Source organism: Rana temporaria, chromosome 9, assembly GCF_905171775.1.
Source record: "Rana temporaria chromosome 9, aRanTem1.1, whole genome shotgun sequence".
NCBI classification, from domain to species: Eukaryota; Metazoa; Chordata; class Amphibia; order Anura; family Ranidae; genus Rana; species Rana temporaria.
The window spans coordinates 182,538,533-182,558,282 of record NC_053497.1 but is presented as its reverse complement, the minus strand read 5'-3'; the positions used below and the strand labels follow the sequence as shown (position 1 = coordinate 182,558,282).

Genomic DNA, 19,750 nt, shown 5'->3' with positions numbered 1-19,750 from the left:
ATCCCGCTGCTCAAAGCGCATGCGCGGAAACATCGCCACACTACGCGTTTCTTCACAACCGGCGTCATCAGGGGAAACAGCAACACATGGCTTGTGTTCCTGTTTCCCCTGATGACGTCCGCTGTGACGAAACGCGTACTCACTTTTGTGAGATACCGTAGACGACATGTTTGTTTTTCGGGGGGTTCAGATACACTTTAAGGAAAGGAAACTAAGACAGGATATCGTAAAAAAAGTCATTTTATTAGTTTATCTTTTTTGTAGCCATTTAGGATCTTAAGCCAGTCCTGGTACGGCGTGGCAAGGGCGTCATGACGTCGGTGATCGGTGTCAGGCTCCCGTCTACTGGAGGAACAGACTGACAAGGAGAGATGCGGACAGAACACCCAGAGAGACGGCGACGGTTGTCCCCGGGGACAGGGGCTCCGTGTTCCTCTCCAGCCACTTGTACTCCTCCTGGAGGCCCTGCCTCTGCAGCTCCGGCAGCATCACCTCTCTGATCTTCTTGTAATATTTATCTACGTAGCGGATCTACGGGGGAGAGACCACAAAGCACGGCGTTACCAACGCAACACATTTCTTCCGATGACCCAAAAAATCATCCAAAATGTTACAGTTGTCACCAGAACAAGATGTGGGGTGAGATCTTCAATTGGGGGTCACCCAGTGGCGGCCCATCCATAGGGGGCGCATGGGTGCCCCCCCCCCCTCCCAAGCAGTCACAAAAAAAATACATTTCTAAAAAAAAATTTTTTAACTGTCCCTTTAATATATTTTTTTGGAAAAAAGGTCCTTAACTTCTGTAGCCGGGCGCCGGACGCAGTGCACTGTGGGAAGCGCCACGTCTATGCAATGACGGGATTGCAGACGAGGCGCTTCATTTGCGGGCTTTAAACCCGCCCCGTGGCGCATTCGATCGCGCCGATCAACATCCGCCCGCGCCGATCAACATCCGCCCGCGCCCTAGTATGCATCTCTACGGCCGGGTGCTTTGATTGACACTAGAGTTACGTCCCTTCCCGGGTTTTCAGTGTGCCGGAGCGCCCAAGCGAAGGAAGCACGAGGAGCGGACTCCTCCACCGCCGCCGCTGGGGTTAACCTGTTCTGGTGACAACCGTCTTAAATGGGCCATGTACAGATTTCTTCTCATTTCCTGGTGTGTCTCCAGAACAGGAAGTGAATACAAATCTCTAGACAGCAATGAACACCTGGCAGAGGATCCAACGCTACCCAAAATTCAAAGAGAAGCTTTGGCATCAGAGCAGTAGTTCCCAACCTCCTTCCTCAACAGGTCATGTTTTCAGGATTTCCTTTAATTGCAGAAGGGGTAAAACCCCAAGACAACAGTTTCTCCAAAACCCCCAAACCCTGTCAGAGATAATTTTTTTATTATTATTAGTTCACGTTTAAAAAATGTATTATAGGCCTGAAATTGACCCACTTGTTACCCCAAAACGGCATATTCCTTATATGAGCCGGCTGTACCGTGTACCGCTATAGGAAAGTCTCCTGTTCTCTGTGTTGCTTCCATGTGAATCCCTGGTGTTCCTGCCAGTGCATGTTTAACGCAGTATATTTCAGTGCATTACTGCATGTTTAACGCAGTATATTTCTGTGCATTACTGCATGTTTAACCCAGTATATTCCAGTGCGTTACTGAACGGTTAATGCAGAATATTTCTGTGCATTACTGCATGTTTAACGCAGTATGTTTCTGTGCATTACTGCATGTTTAACACAGTATATTTCAGTGCATTACTGCTTGTTTAACACCGTATATTTCAGTGCATTATTGCATGTTTAACGCAGTATATTTCAGTGCATTATTGCATGTTTAACGCAGTATTAGGTAGATTAACAAAGAGTTAGGCCGGCTTATCAGTAGATAAGCCAACATAACTCCGAACCTACGCCGCCGTATGTTTAAGTGTATGCTCAAACAGAGATACGCTTAAACAAAGCTAAGATAGGACGGCTTGCGCCGTTCTATCTTAGCTTGCAATTTTTCGGATGGCCGCTAGGTGGCGCTTCCATTGCAGCCGGCGTAGATTATGTAAATGAGCTTGTACGCCGATTCCCGAACGTATGCCAGCCCGCCGCAGTCGAATTACGTTGTTTCCGTAAGGCCTTAGGCGGCCTAAAGTTATTCCACCTATGAGGTGGAATAACAATGTTAAAGTATGGCCGCCGTTCCCGCCGCGAGGTTCGAATTTTTTACGAGTAAGTCGTCCGCGAATCGGGAATTACGTTGTTTACGTCCACGTAAGTTTCTGTGCGTTACTGCATGTTTAACGCAGTATATTTCAGTGCATTATTGCATGTTTAACACAATATATTTCAGTGCGTTACTGCACGGTTAATGCAGTATATTTCTGTGCATTACTGCATGTTTAACGCTGTAAGTTTCTGTGCGTTACTGCATGTTTAACGCAGTATGTTTCTGTGCATTACTGCATGTTTAACGTTGTATATTTCAGTGTGTTATGTGCCATTTAATGCTGTATTTTTCTGTGCATTAGTGCACGTTTGACGCAGTATATTTCTGTGCAATCTGCATCACACAGGGCGATTAGGGTGTGCCTAGGCACACCTGATACACCCTGTGCGCGCCTATGATTATAAGGTTTGTACAGCCTAAAATAAAATAAATGCCTACTGTACATGTTAGAAGTATAAAGAAGTTGGTCTTATATTGATGTTATTTGGGTGAACGCAGTATATTTCTGTGCATTACTGCATGTTTAACGCAGTATATTCCAGTGCGTCACTGCACGGTTAATGCAGCATATTTCAGTGCATTACTGCATGTTTAACGTTGTATATTTCAGTGTGTTATGTGCCATTTAATTCTGTATATTTCTGTGCAATCTGCACCACACAGGGCGATTAGGGTGTGCCTAGGCACACCCTGTGCGCACGCCTATGATTATAAGGTATGTACAGCCTACTGTACATGTTAGAAGTATAAAGAAGTTGGTATTATATAGATGTTATTTGGGTGAACCTCCGCTTGAAGCCACTTCCCTCATTGGTGAAAAATAAAGTTTTTACCTTCCTTTATCGCGAAGCTGCGATTCTTATAAAAAGTGAAAAAACTCACCTGCGCCTCGGTCATAATATCGACGTCGATCAGATTTCGATCATACGGCACCAATGTCACCGTCTCAAAGGTCAGATATTTCTGCCCTCCGAACATGTGCTGCAGAAAAGAGGGGAAGAGTTCAGTTCATCCGGCCAAGAAACAGTCTGCAAGCGAGAAAACACAATGTAACAAATGTATTGTTTCATTGTATTTATTATTTTTTTATTCATAAAAAGTTTTAAAAGTTTGACCTTTGATCTGCATATGACAGAAGCTAAAGAAACCCGACAAGTTATATAAAATGTATTCCTATTTCCGCTTATTGACATACAGTTAACACCAATCCACTCCTTCCTCCCCCTTCTCCCCTTAGCTATTTTCCTGCTTCTTTCCTAAATTTTATTTTTTATTAGTTCTATTTTTATTTTTTATTTTTAACCAAGATTATTTTTTGTTTTCCATAAAAAAAAAAAAAAGGTTAGTTTTTCAGTATTGCATAACAAACAAAATGTGCAAAATAAAAAATAAAGCTTTATTTAAAATTCGCAGATTTTGTTAGTTTGAGTTTTGCAGAACAATAAAAAAATATTGCAAATTTAGATAAAAGCATTTTTATTTATTTTTTGTTTTTAATTTTGCATACCTCTGCCATGCTTTATGCCAAAAACATTATATTAGTGTTATTTTAAACTGACTTATTATAGAATAAATTGCATTTTTTTTTAATTGGTAGAAAAACGACTTTTTAAAAAACACAACGCTGATCAAAACAGAAAAAAAAATGCACTCTCGTTGTTTGTTGTTTTTTTTGTTTTTTTTGTCAATAGATTTGTCTATGGATTAAATAGAAAACAAAATAAATATTGCATTTGTGCTATGGGGCACTTGTAGGGCCGTACTTCCAAACTGGGCCGTGTGCATCAATAGACACACACACACACACACACACACATACAGCGCAACTCGGGCCAGCCTCCCACCCAGGGGTGGACTGACAACTCATGGGGCCCCCCGGGCAATAGGAGATCATGGGGCCCCCCAGGCAATAGGAGATCATGGGGCCCCCCAGGCAATAGGAGATTATGGGGCCCCCAGGCAATAGGAGATTATGGGGCCCCCAGGCAATAGGAGATTATGGGGCCCCCAGGCAATAGGAGATTATGGGGCCCCCAGGCAATAGGAGATTATGGGGCCCCCAGGCAATAGGAGATTATGGGGCCCCCAGGCAATAGGAGATTATGGGGCCCCCAGGCAATAGGAGATTATGGGGCCCCCAGGCAATAGGAGATTATGGGGCCCCCAGGCAATAGGAGATTATGGGGCCCCCAGGCAATAGGAGATTATGGGGCCCCACAGTACTGTATACACACACACACACACACACACACACACACACACACATACAGCGCAACTCGGGCCAGCCTCCCACCCAGGGGTGGACTGACAACTCATGGAGCCCCCGGGCAATAGGAGATTATGGAGCCCCCGGGCAATAGGAGATTATGGGGCCCCCGGGCAATAGGAGATTATGGGGCAATAGGAGATTATGGGGGCTCCCGGGTAATAGGAGATTATGGGGGCTCCCGGGTAATAGGAGATTATGGGAGCTCCCGGGTAATAGGAGATTATGGGGGCTCCCGGGTAATAGGAGATTATGGGGGCCCCCAGGCAATAGGAGATTATGGGGCCCCCAGGCAATAGGAGATTATGGGGCCCCCAGGCAATAGGAGATTATGGGGCCCCCAGGCAATAGGAGATTATGGGGCCCCCAGGCAATAGGAGATTATGGGGCCCCCAGGCAATAGGAGATTATGGGGCCCCCAGGCAATAGGAGATTATGGGGCCCCCAGGCAATAGGAGATTATGGGGCCCCCAGGCAATAGGAGATTATGGGGCCCCACAGTACTGTATACACACACACACACACACACACACACATACAGCGCAACTCGGGCCAGCCTCCCACCCAGGGGTGGACTGACAACTCATGGAGCCCCCGGGCAATAGGAGATTATGGAGCCCCCGGGCAATAGGAGATTATGGGGCAATAGGAGATTATGGGGTAATAGGAGATTATGGGGGCTCCCGGGTAATAGGAGATTATGGGAGCTCCCGGGTAATAGGAGATTATGGGAGCTCCCGGGTAATAGGAGATTATGGGAGCTCCCGGGTAATAGGAGATCATGGGGCCCCCCGGGCAATAGGAGATCATGGGGCCCCCCGGGCAATAGGAGATCATGGGGCCCCCCAGGCAATAGGAGATCATGGGGCCCCCCGGGCAATAGGAGATTATGGGGCCCCCAGGCAATAGGAGATTATGGGGCCCCCAGGCAATAGGAGATTATGGGGCCCCCAGGCAATAGGAGATTATGGGGCCCCACAGTACTGTATACACACACACACATACAGCAAAACTCGGGCCAGCCTCCCACACAGGGGTGAACTGACAACTCATGGAGCCCCTGGATAAATAGGAGATTATGGGGCCCCCCCGGGCAATAGGAGATTATGGGGCCCCCCCGGGCAATAGGAGATTATGAGGGCCCCCCGGGCAATAGGAGATTATGAGGGCCCCCAGGCAATAGGAGATTATGGGGCCCCCAGGCTCATATGTAAAAAAAAAAAAGAAAAAGATTTTTACATACTGTCCCTGGTTGTACTGATGGCTTACCCTGATAGGGCCACCTAGTGGCATGGGGACCTCGGGCAGTGCCCGAATGGTCAGTCCGCCCCTGCTCCCACCCCCTCCTCACTAGACACGCCTCCTGCTGTTCTCAATGAAGCCTGTGAATTAAGAGGAGAGCTGAGCGGCCAATGGAGACAGCGATAGATCATGACGGGTGTAAGGTAAGTGTATGGTCGGGGGTGGGGGGAGGGGTTTACCTTAATGCAGGAAATGCCTTAAGGTAAGAATCACCTAGATCTTAAAATTCTTGCAAAATATAATTCTCTCTTTTAAATTCTTGCACACGATTTTGTAGCAAAGCCAACATCACATCCGACCCAAATTAGCTATAAAACAAAAGATGACCTTGGTATCGGCCTCCACCACCAGCACAATATCCTCAATCCGAATCCCGAAATATCCATCATGGTAGTAGCCCGGCTCTGGGGAGCGAATCACAGAAGAGGGTCAAGATGCGTCTCCAAAACTTTCTGGGCGCATTCAGTCTTCTGACTTCTATACTATTATTGATTGACAATATATATATAATACACACACCAAAGTCATGCTGGTTTATTGGCTTTCGTCTTGTCTAAATTATCCCTAGTAGGGGCCAACCTAATGAATGGGTACACCTAGGCATTGCTCAGGGGCCCCAGGTGCATAGGGGGCCCATGCTCAAGGTCAAAAAAAAAAGGGGGGGGTGCACACTGGCATTTTGGCCGCTCATGCCACCCTTCTTTGATAAAAGTAACTGCAATGTTCCTGAAGCCAGAGGCTCCAATAGGCTTCAAAATAGGGTGGCGTTGGGCCGCAGAGCATTGAGTCTGGAGCCCGCCCAGTTGTTTTGCTACAGCGGAGGGAATATTCACTGTTGCAAAACCGATTCTACTCCTGGCCAATCGGGAAGCGGTCTGATACCGGTCATCCAATCAGACAGGCGATCCTATTGGATGCCTAGGAGAAGGTGAGGAGACGCACGGCGGAAGCGAGGAGAAGACACAGGAGCCGCTGCCCGATGTGCCCGCTGATGCCCGATTCCCGCAGCTTCCTGATGTGACCGCAGCTGCCCAATCCCCGCCGCTTCCCGATGTGACCGCAGCTGCCCGATCCCCGCCGCTACCCGATGAGACCGCAGCTGCCCAATCCCCGCCGCTACCCGATGTGACCGCAGCTGCCCAAACCCCGCCGCTTCCCGATGTGACCGCAGTTGCCCAATCCCCGCCGCCTCCCGATGTGACCGCAGCTGCCCAATCCCCGCCGCCTCCCGATGTGACCGCAGCTGCCCAATCCCCGCCGCCTCCCGATGTGACCGCAGCTGCCCAATCCCCGGCGCTTCCCCATGTAAACGCAGCTGCCCAATCCCCGCCGCTTCCCGATGTGACCGCATCTGCCCAATCCCTGCCACTTCCTGATGTGACCGCAGCTGCCCAATCCCCGCCACTTCCCGATGTGACCGCAGCTGCCCAATCCCCGCCACTTCCCGATGTGACCGCAGCTGCCCAATCCACGCAGCTGCCCAATCCCCACCACTTCCCAATGTGACCACAGCTGTCCAATCCCCACCGCCTCCCGATGCGACTGCAGCTGCCCAATCCCCGCCGCTTCCCGATGTGACCGCAGCTGCCCAATCCCCGGCGCTTCCCCATGTAAACGCAGCTGCCCAATCCCCGCCGCTTCCCGATGTGACCGCAGCTGCCCAATCCACGCAGCTGCCCAATCCCCACCACTTCCCAATGTGACCACAGCTGTCCAATCCCCACCGCTTCCCGATGCGACCACAGCTGCCCAATCCCCGCCGCCTCCCGATGTGACCGCAGCTACCCAATCCCCGCCGCTTCCCGATGCGACCACAGCTGCCCAATCCCCGCTGCTTCCCGATGTGACCGCAGCTGCCCAATCCCTGCCGCTTCCCGATGCGACCACAGCTGCCCAATCCCCGCCGCTTCCCGATGTGACCGCAGCTGCCCAATCCCTGCCGCTTCCCGATGTGACCGCAGCTGCCCAATCCCTGCCGCTTCCCGATGTGCCCGCAGCTGCCCAATCCCCGCCGCTACCCAATGTGCCCACCACCTAGATGTGGTAGGTGCCTGTGGACCGGCAGACAGCGAGGGATCCCCTGGGTGAGTCTGGGTGTCTTGTTGCTTTCTAGTCATCACAGATTACACTTGTTGAATGAAATGAGACATTAAAATGCAAAATAAAAAGATTTACCGATTGATGAGAACATTCCTTTGGTCAGAGCGATATTGCTGGACTGAAATCCCACCGGCCCTGGAGAAAGGAAATAATCATTTACTAAAAAGATTATCACTTCCATGTTGTAGTTTTAGCAGCCACTGTGCTCATCAAACGCAGCCACTGTGCCCAAACGCAGCCACCGTGCCCAAACGCCGCCACCGTGCCCATCAAACGCCGCCACTGTGCCCATCAAACACAGCCAACGTGCCTAAAAAAAACAAAACAACAAACGCAGCCACTGTGCCCATCAAACGCAGCCACTGTGCCCATCAAACGCAGCCACTGTGCCCATCAAACGCAGCCACTGTGCCCATCAAACGCAGCCACTGTGCCCATCAAACGCAGCCACTGTGCCCATCAAACGCAGCCACTGTGCCCATCAAACGCAGCCACTGTGCCCATCAAACGCAGCCACTGTGCCCATCAAACGCAGCCACTGTGCCCATCAAACGCAGCCACTGTGCCCATCAAACGCAGCCACTGTGCCCATCAAACGCAGCCAACGTGCCTAAAAAACAAACAAAAACAAAACGCCGCCACCGTGCCCATCAAACGCAGCCACCGTGCCCATCAAACGCAGCCACCGTGCCCATCAAACGCAGCCACCGTGCCCATCAAACGCAGCCACCGTGCCCATCAAACGCAGCCACCGTGCCCATCAAACGCAGCCACCGTGCCCATCAAACGCAGCCACCGTGCCCATCAAACGCAGCCACCGTGCCCATCAAACGCCGCCAATGTGCCCATCAAACGCCGCCAATGTGCCCATCAAACACAGCCAACGTGCCAAAAAAACAAAAAACAAAATGCCGCCACTGTGCCCAAACGCCGCCACTGTGCCCATCAAACGCCGCCACTGTGCCCATCAAACGCCGCCACTGTGCCCAAACGATGCCACCGTGCCCATCAAGCGCCGCCAACGTGCCCACCAAACACCGCCAACCTGCCCATCAAACGCCACCAACGTGCCCATAAAAACGCCGCCAACGTGCCCATAAAAACGCAGCCACTGTCCTCCACGCTCCTCGATCTCTTCTCCCGCCCTCTCTTTTTGCCCTCTGCTATGATTGGACGCCAGATAGGCGGCGTTCAATCACAGCGCCTGTCGTTTCAGGTGACAGGCAACAAACCCGAGCACTCAATTGGCTGAGAGGCGGTTCAGCTTTAGGAAAGCGATCAATTCCCTTTCCTAGCACAACGCTGAGTGAACAGCGAGTGCCCAGCATGGCGCCCGCCGTTTGACGCCTTAGACGCCTATTCCAAAAAAATACCCGCCGCTGTAATTCAGGTGCTCAAGTGCCCGAAAAGGGGCCGGCGCCTGAATAGGGGGTGTCGGCGGCGACCATAGATTGCATGAATCTATCGGTGATATAGAGCGGTGCCAGGAGAGAGGGGGCGGCACTCATGCGCCCCCTTATGGGCGCACCGCCACTGGCCTTCACTAAAGTATAGTTAGTCCATCGATGCCCTATGGAGTTCAACCGATAGAAAAAAAAAACGCCGGGTCCAAATTTTCATCAAGTGGTTAAATGAGAGTAATGTTCGACTTTCTATTGGTTGACTTACACTCGTGAACCGCAAAAAAGTTTCCTATTCCATGTCCCGTTCCGTGTCCATAATTCAATCCCGCCTCCCATAGGGCATGTCTGGCAAAAGCTTCCACCACTCTTCCTGAAGGAAACATGAAAATAAAATGTTAGAAATCGAGATCATGGAAACTCTCTGCCGAAATATCTGTACAGCGTAACCACTTCTCCACCGCGCCTATTTCCGCCACTTCTCTCCTTCATGTAAAAATCACAATTTATTTGCTAGAAAATTACTCAGAACCCCCCAAACATTATATATATTTTTTTTTAGCAGACACAAAATGGCGGTCATTGCAACTTTTTTATCTCTCACGGTATTTGCGCAATAATTTTTCAAACGTCTTTTTTTGGGGGGGGGGAACGGTTTCATGAATTAAAAAATAACAAAACAGAAAAGTTAGCCCAATTTTTTTGTATAATGTGAAAGACGATGTTACACCGAGTAAATAGATACCTAACATGTCACGCTTTAAAATTACGCACGCTCGTGGAATGGCGCCAAACTTCGGTACTTAAAGATCTCAATAGGCGACGCTTGAATTTTTTTTTACAGGTTACAATTTTCGAGTTACAGAGGGGGTCTAGTGCGAGAATTGTTGCACACGCTCTAACGCACGCAGCGATACCTCACATGTGGGGTTTGAACGGCATTTACATATGTGGGCGGGACTTGCATGCGTGTTCGCTTCTGCGCGCGAGATAACAGAGACAGGGGCGTTTTAAAAAAAAAAATTTTTTCATTTTATTTTTATAATTTTTTTTTAATTTTTACACTTTATTTTTTATTTTTATTTTTTTATCACTTTTTTTCCTTATTACAAGGAATGTAAACATCCCTTGTAATAGGAATCAGTGTGACAGGTCCTCTTTATGGAGAGAGGCGGGGTCAATAAGACCTTCCCCTCCCCCCCCACATCTCTCCTCCAGGCTTACAAGCATGAAATCGGTGAAAAAACATTCACAAATCACATGCTCACAGCCGCGATTGCGGCTTTGTTTACTTCCGGGTACCCGGGCGTGATATCATATATCTGGGGTGTAGAGGGGTCAGAGTGCTGGGGGGATATCTGGAGTGTAGAGGGGTCAGAGTTCTGGGGGGATATCTGGGGTGTATTCAACAAACAATAGTCACTGCCCCTACCTATGAATGGTATAATAAGGAGCGCTGGAATGGGCGTATAAACATACAGAAACATAGAATATCCAGGCTCAAACTTACCGACCAATCAGCAACCAACCAAATTCCCCTGTCTAACTGGTGCGTTAAAAACAGAGGCTTAGTTGCACACATCTGCAAATGCATGTGTAAGCTGCAGGCCCCGTCAAGGCGCTCTGTGTAAACTGCAGTCCTAACTGCAACATTGCATTTTATGTCTCCTCAGTGGGAGCACATGACTGCTGATGGATAGATAAGGGGCAGGTGACTGGAGGAGCCCAGCCCTCAATAGTATGTTTATACGCCCATTCCAGCGCTCCTTATTATACCATTCATAGGTAGGGGCAGTGACTATTGTTTGTTGAATTTTTGTCATTGTGGTCAGGCAACGCACTAGCACCTTTGCTTCCATGTGCTTAGTGTGCAGTGTGTTCCTGCCCCTTTATTGAGGGCTGGGCTCCTCCAGTCACCTGCCCCTTATCTATCCATCAGCAGTCATGTGCTCCCACTGAGGAGACATAAAATGCAATGTTGCAGTTAGGACTGCAGTTTACACAGAGCGCCTTGACGGGGCCTGCAGCTTACACATGCATTTGCAGATGTGTGCAACTAAGCCTCTGTTTTTAACGCACCAGTTAGACAGGGGAATTTGGTTGGTTGCTGATTGGTCGGTAAGTTTGAGCCTGGATATTCTATGTTTCTGTATGGATATCTGGGGTGTAGAGGGGTCAGAGTGCTGGGGGGATATCTGGGGTGTAGAGGGGTCAGAGTGCTGGGAGGGATATCTGGGGTGTAGAGGGGTCAGAGTTCTGGGGGGATATCTGGGGTGTAGAGGGGTCAGAGTGCTGGAGAGATATCTGGGGTGTAGAGGGGTCAGAGTGCTGGGGGGATATCTGGGGTGTAGAGGGGTCAGAGTGCTGGGGGGATATCTGGGGTGTAGAGAGGTCAGAGTGCTGGGGGGGATATCTGGGGTGTAGAGGGGTCAGAGTGCTGGGGGGATATCTGGGGTGTAGAGGGGTCAGAGTGCTGGGAGGGATATCTGGGGTGTAGAGGGGTCAGAGTTCTGGGGGGATATCTGGGGTGTAGAGGGGTCAGAGTGCTGAAGAGATATCTGGGGTGTAGAGGGGTCAGAGTGCTGGGGGGATATCTGGGGTGTAGAGGGGTCAGAGTGCTGGGGGGGATATCTGGGGTGTAGAGGGGTCAGAGTGCTGGGGGGATATCTGGGGTGTAGAGGGGTCAGAGTGCTGGGGGGATATCTGGGGTGTAGAGAGGTCAGAGTGCTGGGGGGATATCTGGGGTGTAGAGGGGTCAGAGTGCTGGGGGGGATATCTGGGGTGTAGAGGGATCAGAGTGCTGGGGGGATATCTGGGGTGTAGAGAGGTCAGAGTGCTGGGGGGATATCTGGGGTGTAGAGGGGTCAGAGTGCTGGGGGGATATCTGAGGTGTAGAGGGATCAGAGTGCTGGGGGGATATCTGGGATGTAGAGGGGTCAGAGTGCTGGGGGGATATCTGGGGTGTAGAGGGGTCAGAGTGTTGGGAGGATATCTGGGGTGTAGAGGGGTCAGAGTGCTGGGGGATATCTGGGGTGTAGAGGGGTCAGAGTGCTGGGGGGGATATCTGGGGTGTAGAGGGGTCAGAGTGTTGGGGGGATATCTGGGGTGTAGAGGGGTCAGAGTGCTGGGGGGATATCTGGGGTGTAGAGGGGTCAGAGTTCTGGGGGGATATCTGGGGTGTAGAGGGGTCAGAGTGCTGGGGGGATATCTGGGGTGTAGAGTGGTCAGAGTGTTGGGAGGATATCTGGTGTGTAGAGGGGTCAGAGTGCTGGGGGGATATCTGGGGTGTAGAGGGGTCAGAGTGTTGGGGGGATAGAGAGGAAGTCGTCTTCTCCTCTATGGTTTCCTGGGTCACTTGGGGGGAGCTGTCCTATTGGATGCTTCTGCCCAGTGTGACTCTAGCAGCCATTTTGGGTCACGCAGAAGCTATTTAAGCCCCTGGATCCCACTTCTTGCGAGTTAGTAGATCAGGGACAGGAACCTCGCCCGTTAGGGACAGTACTAGCGGTAAGGTTCCTGATGAAGAGGGGAAAGCGCAGGGACGCATCTCCTTTGGACCTCTTCCCGCCTTTGCATGAGGCGGCTAGACTGCATTTGGCTCCCTTAACAGACGCAGTCGGTCCGGCTGATACCCGCTCTCCGTGGTCAGCCCGGCTGATACCCGCTCTCTTCACACTACTGGAAAAATGTGAGTGCAACCGGTTGGGCAATTTTACCGCCCCTCGAGACATGACCCCGAAGTCACGGCGGAGTTTCATTGTCTCAGCGCCAGGATGTCATGCCGCCGTGACTTCGAGTCATGTGACCCGTGGGCTGGTGCGCCACAAAACCTCCTCATTACAGGTAAATGGACGAATATTAAGGGGGGGTAGATCCTTTTATTGCCCGGTGTGAACTTACCCGACGTTTGTGGCGGGAATACAAGTCTACTGAGTTCGATGTTCCCCATCAGGACCCGAGTGTAGGCTTCCTAGAAGATAAAAGAAAGGCAATAAACTCCATAGAACGAGCATCATCGCTTCTCTAACCCTGTAGCCGCCTAGATGCGGAGGCCCATAATCTCCTATTGCCCGGGGGGCCCCATAATCTCCTATTGCCCGGGGGCCCAATGAGTTGTCAGTCCGCCCCTGTTTTTGGATATAGAATTGCGGTTTGGCCCTTCACGTTTCCCCATCAGAAAGCTTCTCTGACCTTCTAGCGGGTGACTTCCCAGAAACTTACTTTTTCGAAATCAGTAGGTTTCCCCCAGTGGACAGTTCTGGTAATGTCAGTCGTTCCATCCCTATAAAATAAGACACGTTGGGTCCAATTTGTTGAACTTTCACTTGAAAATCATCTACACACATTCCAATCGCATCAAAATTAAAGGTTTCCAAAGCGCCCAATCGTGGCGGGTCCAATGAATGTTAAAGACGGCCCTGCCCTGTGGTGAAAAGGTTGAGTAGGCCGAGTTAAGGCGTGGCTAGTAGTAGTAAGCAGGCCCGGACTGGGACGCAATAAATAGGCCCGGACTGGGACGCAATAAATAGGCCCGGACTGGGACGCAATAAATAGGCCCGGACTGGGACGCAATAAATAGGCCCGGACTGGGACGCAATAAATAGGCCCGGACTGGGACGCAATAAATAGGCCCGGACTGGGACGCAATAAATAGGCCCGGACTGGGACGCAATAAATAGGCCCGGACTGGGACGCAATAAATAGGCCCGGACTGGGACGCAATAAATAGGCCCGGACTGGGACGCAATAAATAGGCCCGGACTGGGACGCAATAAATAGGCCCGGACTGGGACGCAATAAATAGGCCCGGACTGGGACGCAATAAATAGGCCCGGACTGGGACGCAATAAATAGGCCCGGACTGGGACGCAATAAATAGGCCCGGACTGGGACGCAATAAATAGGCCCGGACTGGGACGCAATAAATAGGCCCGGACTGGGACGCAATAAATAGGCCCGGACTGGGACGCAATAAATAGGCCCGGACTGGGACGCAATAAATAGGCCCGGACTGGGACGCAATAAATAGGCCCGGACTGGGACGCAATAAATAGGCCCGGACTGGGACGCAATAAATAGGCCCGGACTGGGACGCAATAAATAGGCCCGGACTGGGACGCAATAAATAGGCCCGGACTGGGACGCAATAAATAGGCCCGGACTGGGGACGCAATAAATAGGCCCGGACTGGGGACGCAATAAATAGGCCCGGACTGGGGACAATAAATAGGCCCGGACTGGGGACAATAAATAGGCCCGGACTGGGGACAATAAATAGGCCCGGACTGGGGACAATAAATAGGCCCGGACTGGGGACAATAAATAGGCCCGGACTGGGGACAATAAATAGGCCCGGACTGGGGACAATAAATAGGCCCGGACTGGGGACAATAAATAGGCCCGGACTGGGGACAATAAATAGGCCCGGACTGGGGACGCAATAAATAGGCCCGGACTGGGACGCAATAAATAGGCCCGGACTGGGACGCAATAAATAGGCCCGGACTGGGACGCAATAAATAGGCCCGGACTGGGACGCAATAAATAGGCCCGGACTGGGACGCAATAAATAGGCCCGGACTGGGACGCAATAAATAGGCCCGGACTGGGACGCAATAAATAGGCCCGGACTGGGACGCAATAAATAGGCCCGGACTGGGACGCAATAAATAGGCCCGGACTGGGACGCAATAAATAGGCCCGGACTGGGACGCAATAAATAGGCCCGGACTGGGACGCAATAAATAGGCCCGGACTGGGGCAATAAATAGGCCCGGACTGAGGCAATAAATAGGCCCGGACTGAGGCAATAAATAGGCCCGGACTGAGGCAATAAATAGGCCCGGACTGGGGCAATAAATAGGCCCGGACTGGGGCAATAAATAGGCCCGGACTGGGGCAATAAATAGGCCCGGATTGGGGCAATAAATAGGCCCGGACTGGGGCAATAAATAGGCCCGGACTGGGGCAATAAATAGGCCCGGATTGGGGCAATAAATAGGCCCGGACTGGGGCAAGAAATAGGCCCGGACATTTTAGACTGAGCACACAGGATGTCGGGGTTTATAACTCTGAGAAGAATACTCACAGGTACTGCCCTCCCGAGTCCACCAGGTACATTTCATTCACGGTCAGCTGTCGGTTGGTCTCATTTGTTGCGCTGCAAAAACGAAAAGCTGAATTAGGGCTTATTCACACGGGCGGAAAGGGGGCAGATGGTGGGGGGGAATGGGTGTAAAAGTAGATGATTGAGCCACAGTTTTGAGGTCCCCGGACTGATAAAAATAAGAAAAATTGGCGCAAATTGCACTGCAAAGAATCGCGTGCAATTTGAACAGCAATGCAGAGAAATTCCCGTCCGAATCGCAATGCGATTTCCCCCACCGCTCCTGTGTGTGTGTATATAAAAAGGGATTAAAGCGCCATCTAGTGGGCAGTTTAAAAAAAAATGTTAGAACTCGCAGTACATATCTGGCAGCAAATCGGGGCCCGCCCCCCCCGGAGGTGCTCAGCAAACCAGGGCCCGCCCCCCCTGGAGGTGCTCAGCAAACCAGGGCCCGCCCCCCCTGGAGGTGCTCAGCAAATCAGGGCCCGCCCCCCCTGGAGGTGCTCAGCAAATCAGGGCCCGCCCCCCCTGGAGGTGCTCAGCAAATCACGGCCCGTCCCCATGGAGGTGCTCAGCAAATCAGGGCCCGCCCCCCAGGAGGTGTTCAGCAAATCAGGGCCCGCCCCCCAGGAGGTGCTCAGCAAATCGCGGCCCGTCCCCATGGAGGTGCTCAGCAAATCGCGGCCCGTCCCCATGGAGGTGCTCAGCAAATCGCGGCCCGTCCCCATGGAGGTGCTCAGCAAATCAGGGCCCGCCCCCCAGGAGGTGTTCAGCAAATCAGGGCCCGCCCCCCAGGAGGTGCTCAGCAAATCGGGGCCCGCCCGGCCAGGAGGTGCTCAGCAAATCAGGGCCCGCCCCGGAGGTGTTCACAGGGCTGGAGGAGAAGTTCCAGGACCCTGTGGGTAGAAGGCGGAAGTGATGTCAGCTTAGGGAAGGACCGCCTCTACATCTCCAGGAAAGAAGGGTGACCCCCCTGGAAGTCGCACATCTATGTTGTCCTACTACGATGAATGGGGTGACCACCTCAGCCTGCACACCGACCAGGCCACACCCCCAACGTGTTTCACTCTGGGGAACATCTTCAGGCCTGTGAGAACTAACATTTCTTAAAGTGTCCAATAGATGGCGCTTTAACCCCTTTCTATAATCACACACACAGGAGCCGTGGGGGAAACCGCTTTCAGTTCGGACAGGAATCGCACCGCATTCCTGTTAAAATCGCATGCGACTCTTTGCAGTTTGACAATTTGCTCCCATGCATTTTGTATTGACGAAAATCGGGTGCACTACAACAGCAGCACAAACATTCATAACATTCGTGGCATTACCTGTAATGTGCGAGAGCCGCATTCAAACCGCCGGCAGAAATGGTTTCAAAACTCGGCCCTTTAGCATGTGCCTGCTTCCTGTAGTGGAAAATAAATGCAATTAATAAAAAAAACACACATTAAGGCTGAATTCACACCTGAGCGTAGCGTCTGAGCGCTTTTCCGGCAATTTCTCCCGCACAGTTTTATGCATGATTTTGGTGCGTTTATGCTTCAGGGATCTCCTAAATGTGGACAGGTTTGGGGCTGATCGAACATACTATACCGAGGCAGGGAGTTCCAGAGGATGGGAGAGGCTCTCGAGAAGTCCTGAAGGCGAGCGTGGGAGGAAGAGACAAGGGAGCTGGAGAGCAGGAGGTCCTGGGAGGAGGTAACAAGGGAAGTAGAGAGCAGGGGGTCCTGGGAGGAGGTGACAAGGAAGCTAGAGAGCATGAGGTCCTGGGAGGAGGTGACAAGAGAGCTAGAGAACAGGGGGTCCTGGGAGGAGGTAACAAGGGAGCTAGAGAGCAGGAGGTCCTGGGAGGAGGTAGCAAGGGAAGTAGAGAGCAGGAGGTCCTGGGAGGAGGTAACAAGGGAGCTAGAGAGCAGGAGGTCCTGGGAGGAGGTAGCAAGGGAAGTAGAGAGCAGAAGATCCTGGGAGGAGGTAACAAGGGAAGTAGAGAGCAGGAGGTCCTGGGAGGAGGTAACAAGGGAAGTAGAGAGCAGGAGGTCCTGGGAGGAGGTAACAAGGGAAGTAGAGAGCAGGAGGTCTTGGGAGGAGGTTACAAGGGAGCTAGAAAGCAGGAGGTCCTGGAAGGAGGTAACAAGGGAAGTAGAGAGCAGGAGGTCCTGGGAGGAGGTGACAAGAGAGCAGGAGGTCCTGGGAGAAAGTAACAAGGAAGCTAGAGAGCAGGAGGTCCTGGGAGGAGGCAACAAGGGAAGTAGAGAGCAGGAGGTCCTGGGAGGAGGTGGCAAGGGAGCTAGAGAGCAGGAGGTCCTGGGAGGAGGCAACAAGGAAGCTAGAGAGCAGGAGGTCCTGGGAGGAGGTAACAAAGGAAGAAGAGTGCAGGAGGTCCTGGGAGGAGGTAACAAAGGAAGAAGAGTGCAGGAGGTCCTGGGAGGAGGTAACTAAGGGAGTACAGGAGGTCCTGGGAGGAGGTGACAAGGGAAGTAGAGAGCAGGAGGTCCTGGGAGGAGGTAACAAGGGAAGTAGTGTGCAGGAGGTCCTGGGAGGATGTAACAAGGGAAGTAGAGAGAAGGAGGTCATGGGAGGAGGTGGCAAGAGAGCTAGAGAGCAGGAGGTCCTGGGAGGAGGTGACAAGAGAGCTAGAGAGCAGGAGGTCCTGGGAGGAGGTGGCAAGGGAGCTATAGAGCAGGAGGTCCTGGGAGGAGGTGACAAGAGAGCAGGAGGTCCTGGGAGGAAGTAACAAGGGAAGTAGACAGCAGGAGGTCCTGGGAGGAGGTAACAAGGGAAGTAGAGTGTAGGAGGTCCTGGGAGGAGGTGACAAGGGAAGTAGAGAGCAGGAGGTCCTGGGAGGAGGTAACAAGGGAGCTATAGAGCAGGAGGTCCTGGGAGGAGGCGACAAGAGAGCAGGAGGTCCTGGGAGGAAGTAACAAGGGAAGTAGACAGCAGGAGGTCCTGGGAGGAGGTAACAAGGGAAGTAGAGTGTAGGAGGTCCTGGGAGGAGGTAACAAGGGGAGTGTAGGAGATCCTGGGAGGTGGTAACAAGGGATAGTAGAGTGCAGGAGGTCCTGGGAGGAGGTGACAAGGGAGCTACAGGCAAATGGGTGTATATATATACGTCCCCTTTATTTGCCGCCGTGTGGTCGTGAGCGCTCTTGCGACCCTGCCATGAGCCCTGTGACTGTGCCCGCGGACTCGATGTGCGCCGGTGTCCCGCGATCTCATTTAGAGCGACGCTGTGATCGTTGGCGAAAGATTTGGGAAATCAAAACCAAAACAGCAATGAAAGAACGATCGGTCAAACTCTTACGTTCGGAGTCCATCCACATAATGCGCGCCGCTCAGTTCAGTAACGGCGTTGGCGGGGACCTTCTTTTCCAACCACACCAAATACTCAATGACCGCCACGGCATCTCGGATCTATGAGACAAAAAAAAGAACGTTACTGATTTCTATGGGAAAAGCCGGCCCTCTTGCTGTTGGTTGTCATCAACTTACGAGCTAAAGGGGGGGCCTCAAATGCGGGCCCCCGATATCACCAAAGGGTCCCGCATAATGTTTAATATATGTGTGATGCTCGAGAAGACTGCTGAAGATCTGCAGGTCTCAGAGGAAAGGAAGGTCAGAGGGTGTGGACATGTTACATTGGACTTACTTTTTTGATTGTATCATTTATTTTTATTTTTTTAGCATTACTTTTAGTTTCACAGGTATCATTTTTAGGCGCTGCGCTCCTATATATGATTGTTCGAGGATATGGCGTCACAGATCTTAGGCTGCATTCACTTTTGAGCGTAGTGTCCGAGCGTTTTTTTTTTTTTTGCATGTTTTTGGTGCATTTTTATGTGGGATTTGCACGCTTTTATACATCGTCTTTGAGCTTTGCCAATAGAGAAAACTATCATCTGTTGCATCACTTGTTGCTATTTTTTTTTCAGCTTTTCCAAAACTTAATTATATTATTATTATTATTATTATTATTATTATTATTATTATATACATTTATTTATTTATTTGTTAGGGTAAGGGGGTTAGAATTAAGGTTAGGGTTACGATTAGGGGTTGGGGTTATGGTTAGGATTATTTTTTTTAATTTTTTTTGCTAAGGTTAGGGTGTGAATAATACTACTGCTACTACTAATATATATTTTTTATAATTAAATGTAAAATAAATACACAAATATATAACAATATATATATAAAAATAATCAATAAATAATCAATAAATAAATCAATAAATAAAATCAATAAATAAATGAATACTATGTAATAATAAATATATAATTAACCCCCAACTTCAACCCCTAAACCTAAAAAATAATAATAAATAACTAAACACCCTAACAAAACAATAATAATAATAATAA

The 19,750-nt window shown here is 50.8% G+C and overlaps 1 protein-coding gene across 1 annotated transcript in view; it reads right to left on the bottom strand.

Moving 5' to 3' along the window:
• Positions 1 to 222: 222 nt before the first annotated feature.
• LOC120914630 (xaa-Pro aminopeptidase 2-like) overlaps positions 223 to 19,750 on the bottom strand; it is a 51,454-nt gene continuing 31,926 nt past the window's right edge. The window contains exons 12-21 of the mRNA XM_040325314.1: positions 18,694 to 18,803; positions 16,721 to 16,798; positions 15,375 to 15,446; positions 13,508 to 13,568; positions 13,187 to 13,256; positions 9,555 to 9,659; positions 7,962 to 8,021; positions 6,114 to 6,190; positions 3,101 to 3,199; positions 223 to 531 (exon numbers count right to left, since the gene is read on the bottom strand). Of these exons, the coding sequence (XP_040181248.1) occupies positions 343 to 531; positions 3,101 to 3,199; positions 6,114 to 6,190; positions 7,962 to 8,021; positions 9,555 to 9,659; positions 13,187 to 13,256; positions 13,508 to 13,568; positions 15,375 to 15,446; positions 16,721 to 16,798; positions 18,694 to 18,803 (921 nt within the window). The 3' untranslated portion in view covers positions 223 to 342. The remainder of the gene's footprint in view (positions 532 to 3,100; positions 3,200 to 6,113; positions 6,191 to 7,961; positions 8,022 to 9,554; positions 9,660 to 13,186; positions 13,257 to 13,507; positions 13,569 to 15,374; positions 15,447 to 16,720; positions 16,799 to 18,693; positions 18,804 to 19,750) is intronic.